This window comes from Anneissia japonica, unplaced genomic scaffold (assembly GCF_011630105.1).
Source record: "Anneissia japonica isolate Jap-2015-1 unplaced genomic scaffold, ASM1163010v1 scaffold287584_len476085_cov161, whole genome shotgun sequence".
NCBI lineage: Eukaryota > Metazoa > Echinodermata > Crinoidea > Comatulida > Comatulidae > Anneissia > Anneissia japonica.
This window is the reverse complement of record NW_022693058.1, coordinates 140,232-153,009: the sequence shown is the minus strand read 5'-3', so window position 1 is coordinate 153,009 and position 12,778 is coordinate 140,232. Positions and strand designations below refer to the sequence as shown.

The 12,778-nt window shown below is 34.8% G+C and overlaps 2 protein-coding genes across 2 annotated transcripts in view; one reads left to right on the top strand and one right to left on the bottom strand.

Moving 5' to 3' along the window:
- Nucleotides 1–2,023: 2,023 nt before the first annotated feature.
- LOC117100612 lies at nucleotides 2,024–4,096 on the bottom strand. The gene is made up of 3 exons (XM_033240397.1): nucleotides 3,887–4,096; nucleotides 3,187–3,368; nucleotides 2,024–3,080 (listed from the first exon to the last, which is right to left on the bottom strand). Exons 1-3 carry the CDS (start codon nucleotides 4,062–4,064, stop codon nucleotides 2,667–2,669), a joined length of 774 nt encoding a protein of 257 aa, XP_033096288.1. The 5' UTR covers nucleotides 4,065–4,096; the 3' UTR covers nucleotides 2,024–2,666.
- Nucleotides 4,097–5,306: 1,210 nt separating this feature from the next.
- Nucleotides 5,307–12,778, top strand: part of LOC117100611 (3-phosphoinositide-dependent protein kinase 1-like) — a 47,224-nt gene continuing 39,752 nt past the window's right edge. The window contains exon 1 of the mRNA XM_033240396.1: nucleotides 5,307–5,428. Within this exon, the coding sequence (XP_033096287.1) occupies nucleotides 5,405–5,428 (24 nt within the window). The 5' untranslated portion in view covers nucleotides 5,307–5,404. The remainder of the gene's footprint in view (nucleotides 5,429–12,778) is intronic.

Here is a 12,778-nt window from a genome sequence, read left to right as displayed (position 1 = left end):
ACCTAACTTGGTTAGGATCAACTATAAGTGATGAACGCATAGCTCTAATGCCATAAAAGTCTTTGGACATACTACATAAAATAGAATTTCACATTATTTAATGCACTTTACTCTATTTACACAGACAATAACACATTTAAACTTTAAATTACTTTTAAAATTAAATGACAGATTTCTGACGGATAAAAAAACATAAATCAATTCATTTAGGTACAGCGGGTTAAAGTTGGGATACCACTTTAATGCAGAACTAATTTTCTTAATGTTTATACAAAGACAAATAATTAAATAAATATATTGAAGCCTTAAATTACTTCTGTTTCTTGTTCAGATTTCTGACTGTATAAAAAAAAAACTAAATCAATGCATTTAGGTACGGTGGGCTAAAGTTGGGGGGTGTAGCACGTTCATCAAAAATATTGCTAATTAAGTCTGTTTACTTTTCATATATACATAATAGTGTGGCACTATGAGGTAAGCATTACTCAAAGTGTACGTAATGAGATTACATAAAGGCCAACTCAGACAGCGTCGTACGACGCGATTTGTTGTCGCGTCGGGTCTGTGTGAGTTAAACGCAGACGCGATGGTGTGCGTCGGGGGCAGTCGCGTAGTAGAATATTAAACATGTTTAATATTTCTCACGACAGCTTAAGACTGTCCCCGACGATAAATCGGGTCGGGCTGCGTCGGCCGACGCTGTCTGAGTTGGCCTTAAGAAATGAATTGAAAGTTTAAAGTGACGCTCTAGTTAAGTAACTGATTGATTGATAAGTTAAGCTAAGCAGTTCACTGCGTCCGACTATCACCTTCCGATGCGATTCTATGGAGAACGCAACTCAATGATGTGTGCACAACGGATCATTTTTAATGACAATCCATTCACATTGCCACTGACAATCAGCAAATGGCATCACGTCCTCTTGTGCTCACAGTGGTGGTGCCAGGATTTGTCTGACGGGGTCTGAGGTCCCCGACGAAGGGGGGTGGGGGTGGTGGACGATGTCAAGACAAAAAAAAAGGTGGGCGTGGTCGGTCATTGCTCAAAAGTGTTCGATTTAGGGGTTTCAAAGGTACATTAATCAATTTTTGAGTCCACTACTGCAATATGTCAAAAATACATATACAGTAGATTGTTTTTCTCTCCGACGAATTGTGGTTTTTCTCCCCGATGGGGTCCTGGCCTCCCCTCTGGTGCCACCCCAGAGTGCACACAGGGAGTGGATTTGCATTTGTTGTACGTCCGTCTTACGACACAGCGAGTGCCCAGCTGCACACGATAACAACAGAACAATCTTTTAAAATTTTAGACACAAGATTTGTTACATCAGATTATCTATTGCATTGTGCCAGCAATTTAAAAGACACCTGTGTAACAGTAATTGACTATAAAAAATATATTTTTCTGACGTAAACATGCCTGTGTACAAAGTGCTAGGAAGAGTGCACAAACATTTCTCAAGGTTCAATCTTTAGAATGGTAAATATTGATCACGTTCATATTATATAATAATGTGAAGCAGCATTATGACCTTGCTATGATGTGTTACATAAGACCGATTATTATTAAGGAAAAAACAATGAATTTTGTTTTAAAGGTTACTTAAAACTAGATTTTTGACTGTCAAAACATTTGATATAGCTCAATTAACTTTGTTTGTCGCAGCTAAAAAATAATCGCATGTAATACATACATGTTTTACTTATTTTAGTTATATAATAGAAACATAAATTTTAAGCACACATCATTATAATATATATAAAAGAAATGGATTAGCCTGGAATATGTATCCTATTTTTGTAATCTACAATATAATGATTTTCTTTGTTCCTTATCATATTACTTCTTAAATTTTGCACAAAATGTGATAATTCGTAACTGTATTGGGGGAACAAAAGTAGATCCTTTTCAATGCAAGTACATGTGTTCATGCTATCACGTTGTTTGTAACACCTTTATCCTCTCTTTTACCCCCTCCCCAGATTTCAGACACTGGCACCGCTACTGACTCTTGAGACAAGACATTGTTTTTATTTTTGAAAGACTGAGAAAGACAAGAAAAAAATTGTTCTCGGTGGCAGTGGGCATAATAAACAATATTTTTTTCCCTGAAATTTTAAAATTTCATGGCAACAGGTGTGCTGAGACAGGGATGGACCCAAGGGGGCCTAAAGCCTCCCCCCCTAAAAAAGGGAAAGGGTGAGAAATGTAAATGTTATTGAGGGTGCTGCATGATACTTTGTGTAATTGTATTGATATTATCTAACAATTGACTATGCCACCCCCCCCCCTCTCACCAATTAACTCTGTGCTTTTCACATTGCATGGCCTCTCCACATATTTTTCTCAAGATCCACCATATAACAGGCTAAACACAGAATTTTCATTCAAAATCATTACCGATGGGCAGTGGGTTTTTGTGAAACAAGGTATATGAAGTGTTTCCCTGATATAAACAGGCTGTCATAATGAACCTTTCCGAAGTGTCAACTAAACTTCTTAACTGACCAATAAGAACAGGACCAGGAATACACACATTTCCAAGGGGGCAAGGCTTAGCGGAAAGGCTTATAAACATGGCTTCATTGCTTGGATTCATTACCAGGTGGGTTTTTTTATGCTGTTCAGCACCGCAACAAATACAGTCAAAATGATGTTTATATCGTTATGTATTCGTCATATACGACATTGAATGCTCTCCTTGATTGGTTTGGGCTTCAAAGAGTATACAATGTATCCTATGTTTCGCCATTTGCTTTGTACTTTGATCCGTTATAGCTTTCAGTTCATCTGCAACATATCTGCCAAAATTGTAATCCGGGTCGGAAACTGGTTCGTTTGGTTTATTTGTGGCTGTTTCCAGACAAAGAATTGCCTTCTCTAAAAGCTGTCGCTCCCCAATATCGCGTCTGGATTTTTTGGATAGTTTGTTCTTTAGGACAAGTTGTTTTGTAGATGATGGCATGGATTTGGGTAAAGCCGCGCAGTCTAGAGCAGTGTCAGCCTCGTTCCCGCTAATAATTTCTTCATCTATTTCGATGCAATCTTCATCCTCCTCATTATTCAGATTCAGTCGTCTCTAAAAAGAAGAAAATAACATAAGTTCATGCATGAATAATGGTATTTTCCAGAAATTTAAATAAAAATATACTGGAAATGTAAGTCTCCAAAAAAGAAAAACTAACCTTTAAATTCCACTCTATTTGTCTCGGGGCTAGGCTATCATCTAAAAACATAAGTCTATCCATTAGCCTCCATCTGCTTTTGTAGCCATCGTCCACTCCGCTAACACTCTTCATATATTCCTTTGATTTTTCCCTTCTATATTGAGTTCGAATGTTGTTCCACTTCCATTTAATATTCTTCACTAAAAAAACCAAATTATATCAATGTGTTAGAATAAAATTGCTATACCTTAACGATTTAATGAAATTGAGATTCTTGTATCATTTTCCCCATCCACGGACCCCACTCCCCAGCTCACCTCCCAGTCGAAAATTCATTGACTTGACATCATTGGCTCAACCATGGTAGGCTTCCCTCCCTACCTACTGTAGCAGGTCCTAGCCTGTAGTAGTAGTAGTAGGTCAGGCCCATATGCCTATCTAAAAAGGTGAATGAATGATTATTATATTAAATAGTCAGCACTAGGCCTAGACCTCGGTGAAGGAGGTTGCCACCACTACGTAAAAGTCAGACTAAGTTTGAAAACAAATTTTGAGGCTGATCCCATTCAAGCGTAACTAGCTAGGCTTAGGCCTTTCTATCTATGAGTTACTGAGTTACAGTACAGCACAGCGGCCAATCGCGCTTACTCTCGACTCTCTTCTAGTTAGTGGCCAATAGCCTACGCAAACACGAGCGTCCATCAAGCTTAAAAAATACCTTCTGTATCAAGTTCCAGGGCTATATTTTGTATAGCTGCATTCCTAATTGATTTGTCATGATATGTTTTTGATTTATTGTCCCACAAACATGGATTTTTCTGAAACAAATCGATTAAAACATCAATCTCAGCGTTATCTGGTTTCCATACGCGATCGCTTGTTTCAGCCATTTTCATTTCTGCCAGTCTCTCTAGCTCTGCTGTGCTCTCTGATTGGTTGAAGTATTGACTGCCATATAGTTTATGAGATCAAACACAAACACGATTTGTTTGATTAGATGTCTGATGTTCTGATGATATGATTTCCGTCGTTTTGTTGAAATTAAAAAGAGAAAAAACATGTCTGAGTTTTTCTAAAATACTGAGTAGACACTTAAGTTAAAGGTCAAAGCAGCAACTTTTCTGCAGACGTCATTACTGTGTTTTACAAAAAAAAATGTTATTGACATGTAGGCCTACTAATTAGTGGCGCTTGTACAAAGTTGTGTCCGTAACAGGGAGAGGTATAAAAATACCCCTCTGGTCTACCGAAATGTTAAAAAAAAAAAAAAAAAAAAAATTCAATCAAAAATTTTAGGGTCAATATTAGAATTCAGTTAAGGGTCTGCAAACAAAATCCCAGTTAATCACAACGGACATTTATATACCTTTACTTTCAAAGTAAAGGTACATAAATATGAATGTCCGTTGATTTTTACATTATTAATAATTGTAATTATTAAAATTCAGCAATTCAAATATGTAAGTGGATTGTTAATTTTTCTAGCTCATTACAAACAACACTAAAGACAAATTAGATAGGCCTACGTATCATTACACATGGCAAGAGGCAGTGGCGTATCTAGGGGAGGGCGCGGGGGGGGGGGGCTCCAGCCATAAGCCCCTGTTGTTTTTTTCATAGCAACAGTATTAAACAATGAACTTACTTTTAAAGTGGCAGACAAGAAGATTATCACATTAGGGAGTGGAAGTTTGTTTTTGGTTGTGAGGAATCAGTCAGACACGTCGACATCTCTCCGACCCACTTTTAATTTCTCCCGCTCCCATCATCCCCACGGTAGATACTCCTAAATACTAGGCCTATCAAACATGTATTGTCCCATGGAAAATACCCCCAACAAATATTATAAAAATCAATTTGAAATTATACTTAAATTGGACATAAAAATAGTGCATTTTAAAATATTTTGAGAGATAATTTTACAGCGAAAAGTGATATCAACACTTCCAGTTTTTATTATTTTCACTATTATCCAATAAAAACTCAGAAAACACAGTTTTAAATTCAATATTGGCCTAGAATTAATTACAAAATTTGCAATAACACTTCAAATAAAAAAGTGAATATTTTTTGGTAGTGGGTCCAAATCCATTGCGGTACGGTAAATTCAAGGTCGGCTGCACATGCGCAGTAATGACGATCGGTCCAAAATGGCTACATGTTGAGAGAGCAGCCGGTCACGATCACCCAGCCAGCAGAAGTCTGTTTATTTAAAAAAGAAACCTAGGCCTAGACCATGGCTAATGTTAGGGGCCAAGCAGTAAGTTAACGCTTTAATTCATTTTAATCTGATAGAAAATTTTAAAATGCATGCGTTTCTCCTTACCCGCGATGAACCAGGAAATCACTTGGTTGACAGCCAGTCAGTGGCCGGGGAAATTGCTGGAGAGCCAGGCTTCTGTGCTTGCATTGATTCGACTGATCTGCCTAGGATTTTCTGCCTTTTAAAAATTTCTTAGGGTTTTGTGTAACATTAGTGAATTATATTCATGCAGTAACTATCATTCATTGTATGTATTGATTGTGTAGACGTCTAGCTTTAGGTAGGGTACCACACAAAACAGTCACCAAACAAGTGAAATAAAAACCAATATATTATTAGGGCCAGCTGCTGAGAAACCAAACCCCAGCCTAACAAAGGTCTTATTTCTAGCAAAGGTCCTATTTATATACTGTAGGTCCTAATCCAAGTGGCCTGGCAAGTGTCAATAGGCTGACGGCGGCCAGGCTTAGCACGTACTGACAGTGCAGTAGCGTGGTCTACCGCGCTAGAGCCTATCTGAATTTACCTTCAATAAAAAAACCGCTGGCATTCTTCCACTTAACAAAATATTATTTTAACTCTTATTCAAACATCTGTGTTTTATGGCCTTTTCTATCATGTTCTTTCTAGTTGTTAAATCGCTGAATTTTGTTGTTTAAAGTATGCATTTCTCGATCTTATCTAGCATTCACGATGTCAATAAATTTGCTGACCACAACGCTCTTGTTCGTCATCGTAAACGTGCGCTCAATCCGACGACACGTTGGTAGTTCATTGTTCTGGTTAGGTTTGTTACATTAATATAGTGATTATTATACCAGAAATAGAAGAAAAGATCGAACTATTAATAGATAAATACAATACACTTGATTTTATTGTCTGCAATCAGACTTTTTTTTACGGTAATGATTGGTCGATGATGACATCATCAGGAGCAAAGACCATTCGTAAAATCAACTATTCTTAAAATTGATGTTCCTAAAATGGACATTTTACTGTATCCTGTGGGCAAAAATTAGGCCTAGAAATCTATTTGCGCATTTTAGAAAGTAAGGGCTGAAAAAAGAAAAAAATTCTTTTAATTTTTCTAAAAGTATATTTATATAAACTTTTTTTCTGAAATTTTGTGATGTGATGGGTACGTTAAAGAGCCAATTATATAATTTCTATAAAATCGTCCTTATAATATCGCTTGGCAGTTGTCTCGTTGAACAAGGAATGTCTTGCCTTGTTTAACTAGGACAAGTTTAGAAATATCACCTTTATACACTGCAGGTCAAACTACAATTTATTCACTCTAATGTGAATATGTTAGGCAATAATAAAAATATTCTTTTGTATCAAGTAATTATCAATGCTTTCAGAATATTTTCTTGGCTAACAAATTGCTTATACTTGATAATAAAAAAGCAATATTGTGCCAGTTAATACAATTGATTACTGTTGTATAATACTTAAAGAAATTGGTAAAAGGTATTTTTGATTGAAGAACAAGAGTTGAAATACATGAATGAAATTAGAAATAATGATACTATTTTTGTAATTTTTTTTTTATATATGTGATCTAGTTTACTCAAAGCCTGGTTTGTATTTCTAACCTACTTATTGAGCAGGATTTATTGCACTTCCTCCGACTAAAGTAAACATCTGATTGATGAATTAACTTGTTATTGAAAGTGTTTCTTGCAAAAAAACAAATTATATTACTGATTTAATACTTTCTGAATGATAATGAATGTAATTTATATTCTGAATATTTAATAGAATTTTTGTACAAACGCTTTCAAAATTATAATTTTTAGCAATCAGTTATAATGATTGTCATACGCAATGAATGAAAAGCAAAGCGTGTCTTACTATTAGGACAGGTTTATGGGTACAAATCTTATACAGTAGATTTTTTTACACTCCCCTGATGCCTCCCTAAGGCCAAGTAATGACTTAAATTAGTTTATCATTACTTTTTTTTAATGTTTTTTCAGCATTGCAATAAGGCTATTATGGTAAATTTTATCGTCTATATTTGTCTTTGTAGAATAGATTTGGTGTTTGCTGTATATTGCCACCTCTCCCATACCCCCAAATAAAAACAAATAAGTATACCCTCTCTTCCTGAAAAAGTTGGAATAACTAATAATTTTTTTAAATTGGCCTAATTTATCGAATGTCAACATACAGTATACATACAATAGTATTAATTTATTACAACTTATAAGTTGCTAGCAACTTTTTGTTAGTACAAAAACATAAAGAAAAAGATCAGGCCCTACATGGTTCAGTAATAATTCTGTCCGTATTGAGCAATTAATTATTACAAGTATTGGCCTAATATTAATCTGACCAATTAGGGCTTCCTGATGTATTTGAAATCTTCTCAATAAGAGGTCACACCTTGAGAGGTCAGTGTGAAGAGTGAAAGTGGTTGTTTTTCTGGGATTCCATTCCAGGCATTCCTTTCCTCAGAAGGTCCAGGAAGACGAGTAAACATTCCTGGAATATGATACCTATATGATGAGATTATGTTTTTTTTTCATTTATGATTCATAATTTGATTGAATTTTCTTATAAACTTATATTGATTCTTAATGGTCAGACTGGTTTAGGGGTCAGACCTGTTTAGGGGTCAGACTTGTGTTATTGTCACTGATGAACCCAGAAATTTGAATTGAAATAAAAGGGGCCCAGGGATGTACCTCATCCCACCTCAGCCCTATCGAGGTTGGGGCTGAGGTACACTTTTTATGGTTATGGCACACTTCAGAGGGCTGAAAATGACATGTGCCATCCTAATGGACCTTTCTACTAAGCCCTGCCCCTTGGATATTCCAGGCCCTGCTCTGATTGGTCAGTTGAGTTTGATTGACACTCTTGAAAGGTAGGAAATTTGGCTGTCAAATTTAGAACTATGAATTTGTTTACAGTAAGCCTTGGTTTACATAATTTTATCAAGGAATAATTTCTTGTTATTGATTTCTTGTTCTGCAACAAACTTTGGAAATGGAGGATACAAGGAAAACTATTAATCTACAATTGAGATTTGGCATCCAGAATACGACATTTAGGTGCCCATCGCTTGTTCCTAAAGCAGTTACCTACCGGCAAAGATGTACAGAGTCCTAGAATTTGCATTGTTTTTTTCCATAAATTAACCCTGGTCGTTCTGCTAATTTACCAATAGGAAGTTTATTGGGGAGCGGCAGCATTCTATTTTGTTTCACTAACAAACTAATTAAGGCATTAAATATTAATGTATCTTCATAACACAGGATGTTATTGTGAAGGTCTTTGTTGTTCTTGATATGTCACATTGCTATAATTATTTCTTAGTATTGTGATGTAAAACAATTATGCTCATAAATTAATGTTTTCTTCCTCTGACCTTTCATTTCCCATTGTAAAACATAAACAAAATTCCAATGTTTTGTTCCTTACAGTACAAAACACAAAAAACACAAAACACAAACACAAAATACAGCCGTCACACAAGTTTAAATTCCATAGACACAAGACTAAAAATAGGAATAACTCCTGTTATGGTTTGAAAGGTCATAGGTTCAAATCCCTACGATTCATTTTTAAATCAAACATAATATTTGAATTGTTATAATTTTATTAAACTTTTAATTCACAATGTATTTGTCTTAAGTTGTTTTCTCAACAATCGAATATTATACAATGACATATATGGTCGATTAAAATATTGTAACCATAGTGACCCTCAGTAATGTGGCAAAGACAAGCCCAACCAGTCAATCGTTGCAAAAATTGATTCTTAGTTATTTTAATACAGTTAAAAAGTAAAATGAGAGCTATAAAATGGTAAAAAAAAAAATCATTTAAATCCGACATTTTGTTAATGAAGTTACAGGAGTTTAAACGTACACCTGTTTAAAGAACAATATTTAAGAAATCAGCCTTTAAAGTTTATGATTTTGGCCATTTCTCAGGCGGAAACTATCACCAAATCAATAAAATGGTTTTAACATTGAAAATGGGGAAAATAACAGCATAGCATGATATATATATATATATAGGTTAGTTTAGTGTAATAAAATAGATTTAAAAAATGTTTTGGCCATTATCTCTGAAACAGGATTTGCAACAATTGCCTGTTTGACTTGTCTTTGCCATAATTATCTATGTGTTGCCATGTAGTAGTTTAGTTAATGCTTGTATCAATCCCCATCATTCTTTTGATCTGTTCTACAATGTTTTAGATACACTGAGGTAGGCTAGGAAGATACATTTCCAGTTGGTTCTGAGTCTGATATAAATGTTTTTCCAGAGGGTGTTTGCTTCTACTGTATTGCACTATGTGTGCTGTGTGTGTGTGGTTTTCTCAGCTGTCAGAATGCGTCCTTCTCCCAGCCTTGAACTCTACCTCATGATGTAGGCTAGATTAAACCTAGTTGCCATAAACACATTGTTTTTGTCTATATCCAGTGTCTAGGGCACTGTAAACAAACTAGGTCATAACTGTACCATAAGTCAGTGACGAATCATGCATGCATAATTTGTTATTGTTTTTTCCAGGCCATTGTTAGCTAAGCAGAAAAATAACAATTGATCTCTGTGTTAGCACCTTCAATATGGATTTAATATATTCCTATCTGTTATTGGTTTACATAATTTCTGTTTTTGACAAACTTGTAATATTGATTGTACAAATTGCGGAAATACCTTGTTATTGCAAAGATAATGTTTTTGTTTTGCACTTTCGCCATTAACAACAGTTCCTTTGAATAATCATGTTTTTTATTTGTCTCACTTTAGGTAATGTTTTCCCTCAACTCACATAAATTCACCCACATAGTTGTAACCCAAAAATGGGTTGAATGGAACCAGATTGAAATAGATTGTAAGACAGTGTATAGTAGGTTTCATTTATTTTTAAATTTTTGCATCTATTATTGCCCCCTCATCTGGCAGGTTAACCCTGTAAGAGCATGTAAATCCGGTAGAGGGGCATGATGGGTACTGCTACCACGATGTTTGGAACTCGAACAAAATTGTATTTAGAAATCGTCATAGAGACGCAGCACATATTCAGTACCAATGCCTTTTATTGTCTTTTAATGGACGCCCTCTAGATTATGGTAGTACTTTTTGAGACGATAATCTGAGGATTGCGTTTCAACAACATAACCTTGAGGCCTACAAAATAATAATATAAAGGAAAACAAAAAATATACCACACATTTCCCGATAACTAAATCCCCTTGCAGATAATTTAGTATAAACATAATACAGTATAAGGCAATAGACACGCCCTCACTGTGAGCCTTTTTTTTAATGTCTTGTGACTGCAGATGCAATTTATTTGTCGACCATCCCTGGTTAATAATAGTTCCACTCCATTGGGTGTATTTCTAGTCGTGCAGCTTGTAACACAAGATGAAATTCATTCTAAATTATTCACATGTTACCAGATACCCATTTATATTTTTAATAGAGAAGTGAGTGTAAATAAAGAAGTGTGATCATAAAAGATAAACTAACAAAGGTCATCACATATGCAAATGATCAGGTAAGCCATGTGATCAGATAAGCAATGTGACCATCATCAGATTCGAACTGAATAGCCCATGGTTTGAAGCATGATGTCTTACTGACTGTACCATACTTGGTAAAAACATGAACCAGCTACTTTAGGTTGAAATCTTTTAAAAGCCATAATTTCCATCCTAATTTGTAACTCACTCACTGTTTGATAATAAGAAAACAAAAAAGTACTGTTTATTAAAATAAAATTTGGTTACATTGCGAATGAGTATAAAAAACATGGACAATTGATTTATTTTAGCCTATAATTTAAATGGAAATGGTAGAGAAATTATTAGCTGTATAAATTAATTTTGTAATTTCCTTGTAAATTTGGATGCATTTTATGAAATTGTGTTTGTCCTTCCTCATACCAAGCCTTTTAAAAAAATTCACCTCATCTAACCACAAGAATGATACTTTTGACTGTATGTTATATATACAAGATAAAACTAAATATAACTAAACAATCTTCAATTTAACAACATGCTTGGTTTTTACAACTAAAAACTGTACCATCAAGAGAGTAAAATATATATATAAAGCTGATTTATTGACATTATGACATTAACTGACATTATGAAAACTGCTACTTAAAATTATATAAACTTATATATAAATAATAAAACCTATATATAAAATACTATATAGAGAAAATAATTGAATTGTTATTAGTACTGCCTGTAATTATTACAAAGATATCGGTCATAGAATTAGGTTCTGGTTGTTAAATTTTTTAAACAAACAACTTTGTGTAACAAGCTGCCATGTCACCTACTATAAAAGGTGAGCATTTCACACTTACAATACTGTAATAAATGTTTATTAGCAGTGCTTCTCATTCATTCATAGTGAGAAAATAACAGAATTGACTGAGTAGATTGGTTACCAGAAACTCGGTATTGTTTGTGTCCCTCACATGCAAAACTATTAACTGACTAATAACAGTCAAAATCAAGGCTAAGTGGTTTCTATTTCACGACTTTTCCAATTTTTTGTCTAAATATTGCTCTTGTAATGGTTTTGTTTTCTTTCTGAGAAAATATGAGAGCAGTATTGGGTAAAGGGTAAAGTGTTTGGAAGTGTGTCATTTAAATGAAACAGAATTTAGGTTTAGAGTAGACAAAGTTTTTGTAACAAAAGGTATATCAATGTTAAGAAAAGTATTATTAAGCAGATAAATTGTCTTTTTAAAGAATTATACAATTTTTGTGTTGTTCTATATATTACAGTCTTAATCCCTTGTAAAGGCCAACTCAGACAGCGTCGGCCGACGCAGCCCGATGCGATTTGTTGTCGCGTCGGGTCTGTGTGAGTTAAACGCAGACGCGATGGTGTGCGTCGGGGGTAGTCGCGTAGTAGAATATTAAACATGTTTAATATTTCTCACGATGGCTTAAGACTGTCCCCGACGATAAATCGGGTCGGGTGCATCGACCGACGCTGTCTGAGTTGCCCTAACAGTTTAACAAACTTTTAACAGAAACCCCACTAGACATCGCAGTATCAACATCACTGTCGCAGTATCAATATCACCGTATAAAACATCAACCCATTTTTATACTGTATTTTTATACTGTATACAAATTCCCCTAAATACTGCCTATGTGCCACCATACGTTAACTGCACAGTGGCGACACTCTCATCGCAACAGCTCCTGATTTTTAACTGTTTTGTGAATTTATGTCTTGATATAAGTGTTGTTTACACTGTATAATGCTACTAAGTAACTTGTTGTTTGGTACGTTGGTGAACATTTTTGTTATTTTACTCGTTTTGTGGTTTTCTGACTGTGATTTTGGTGG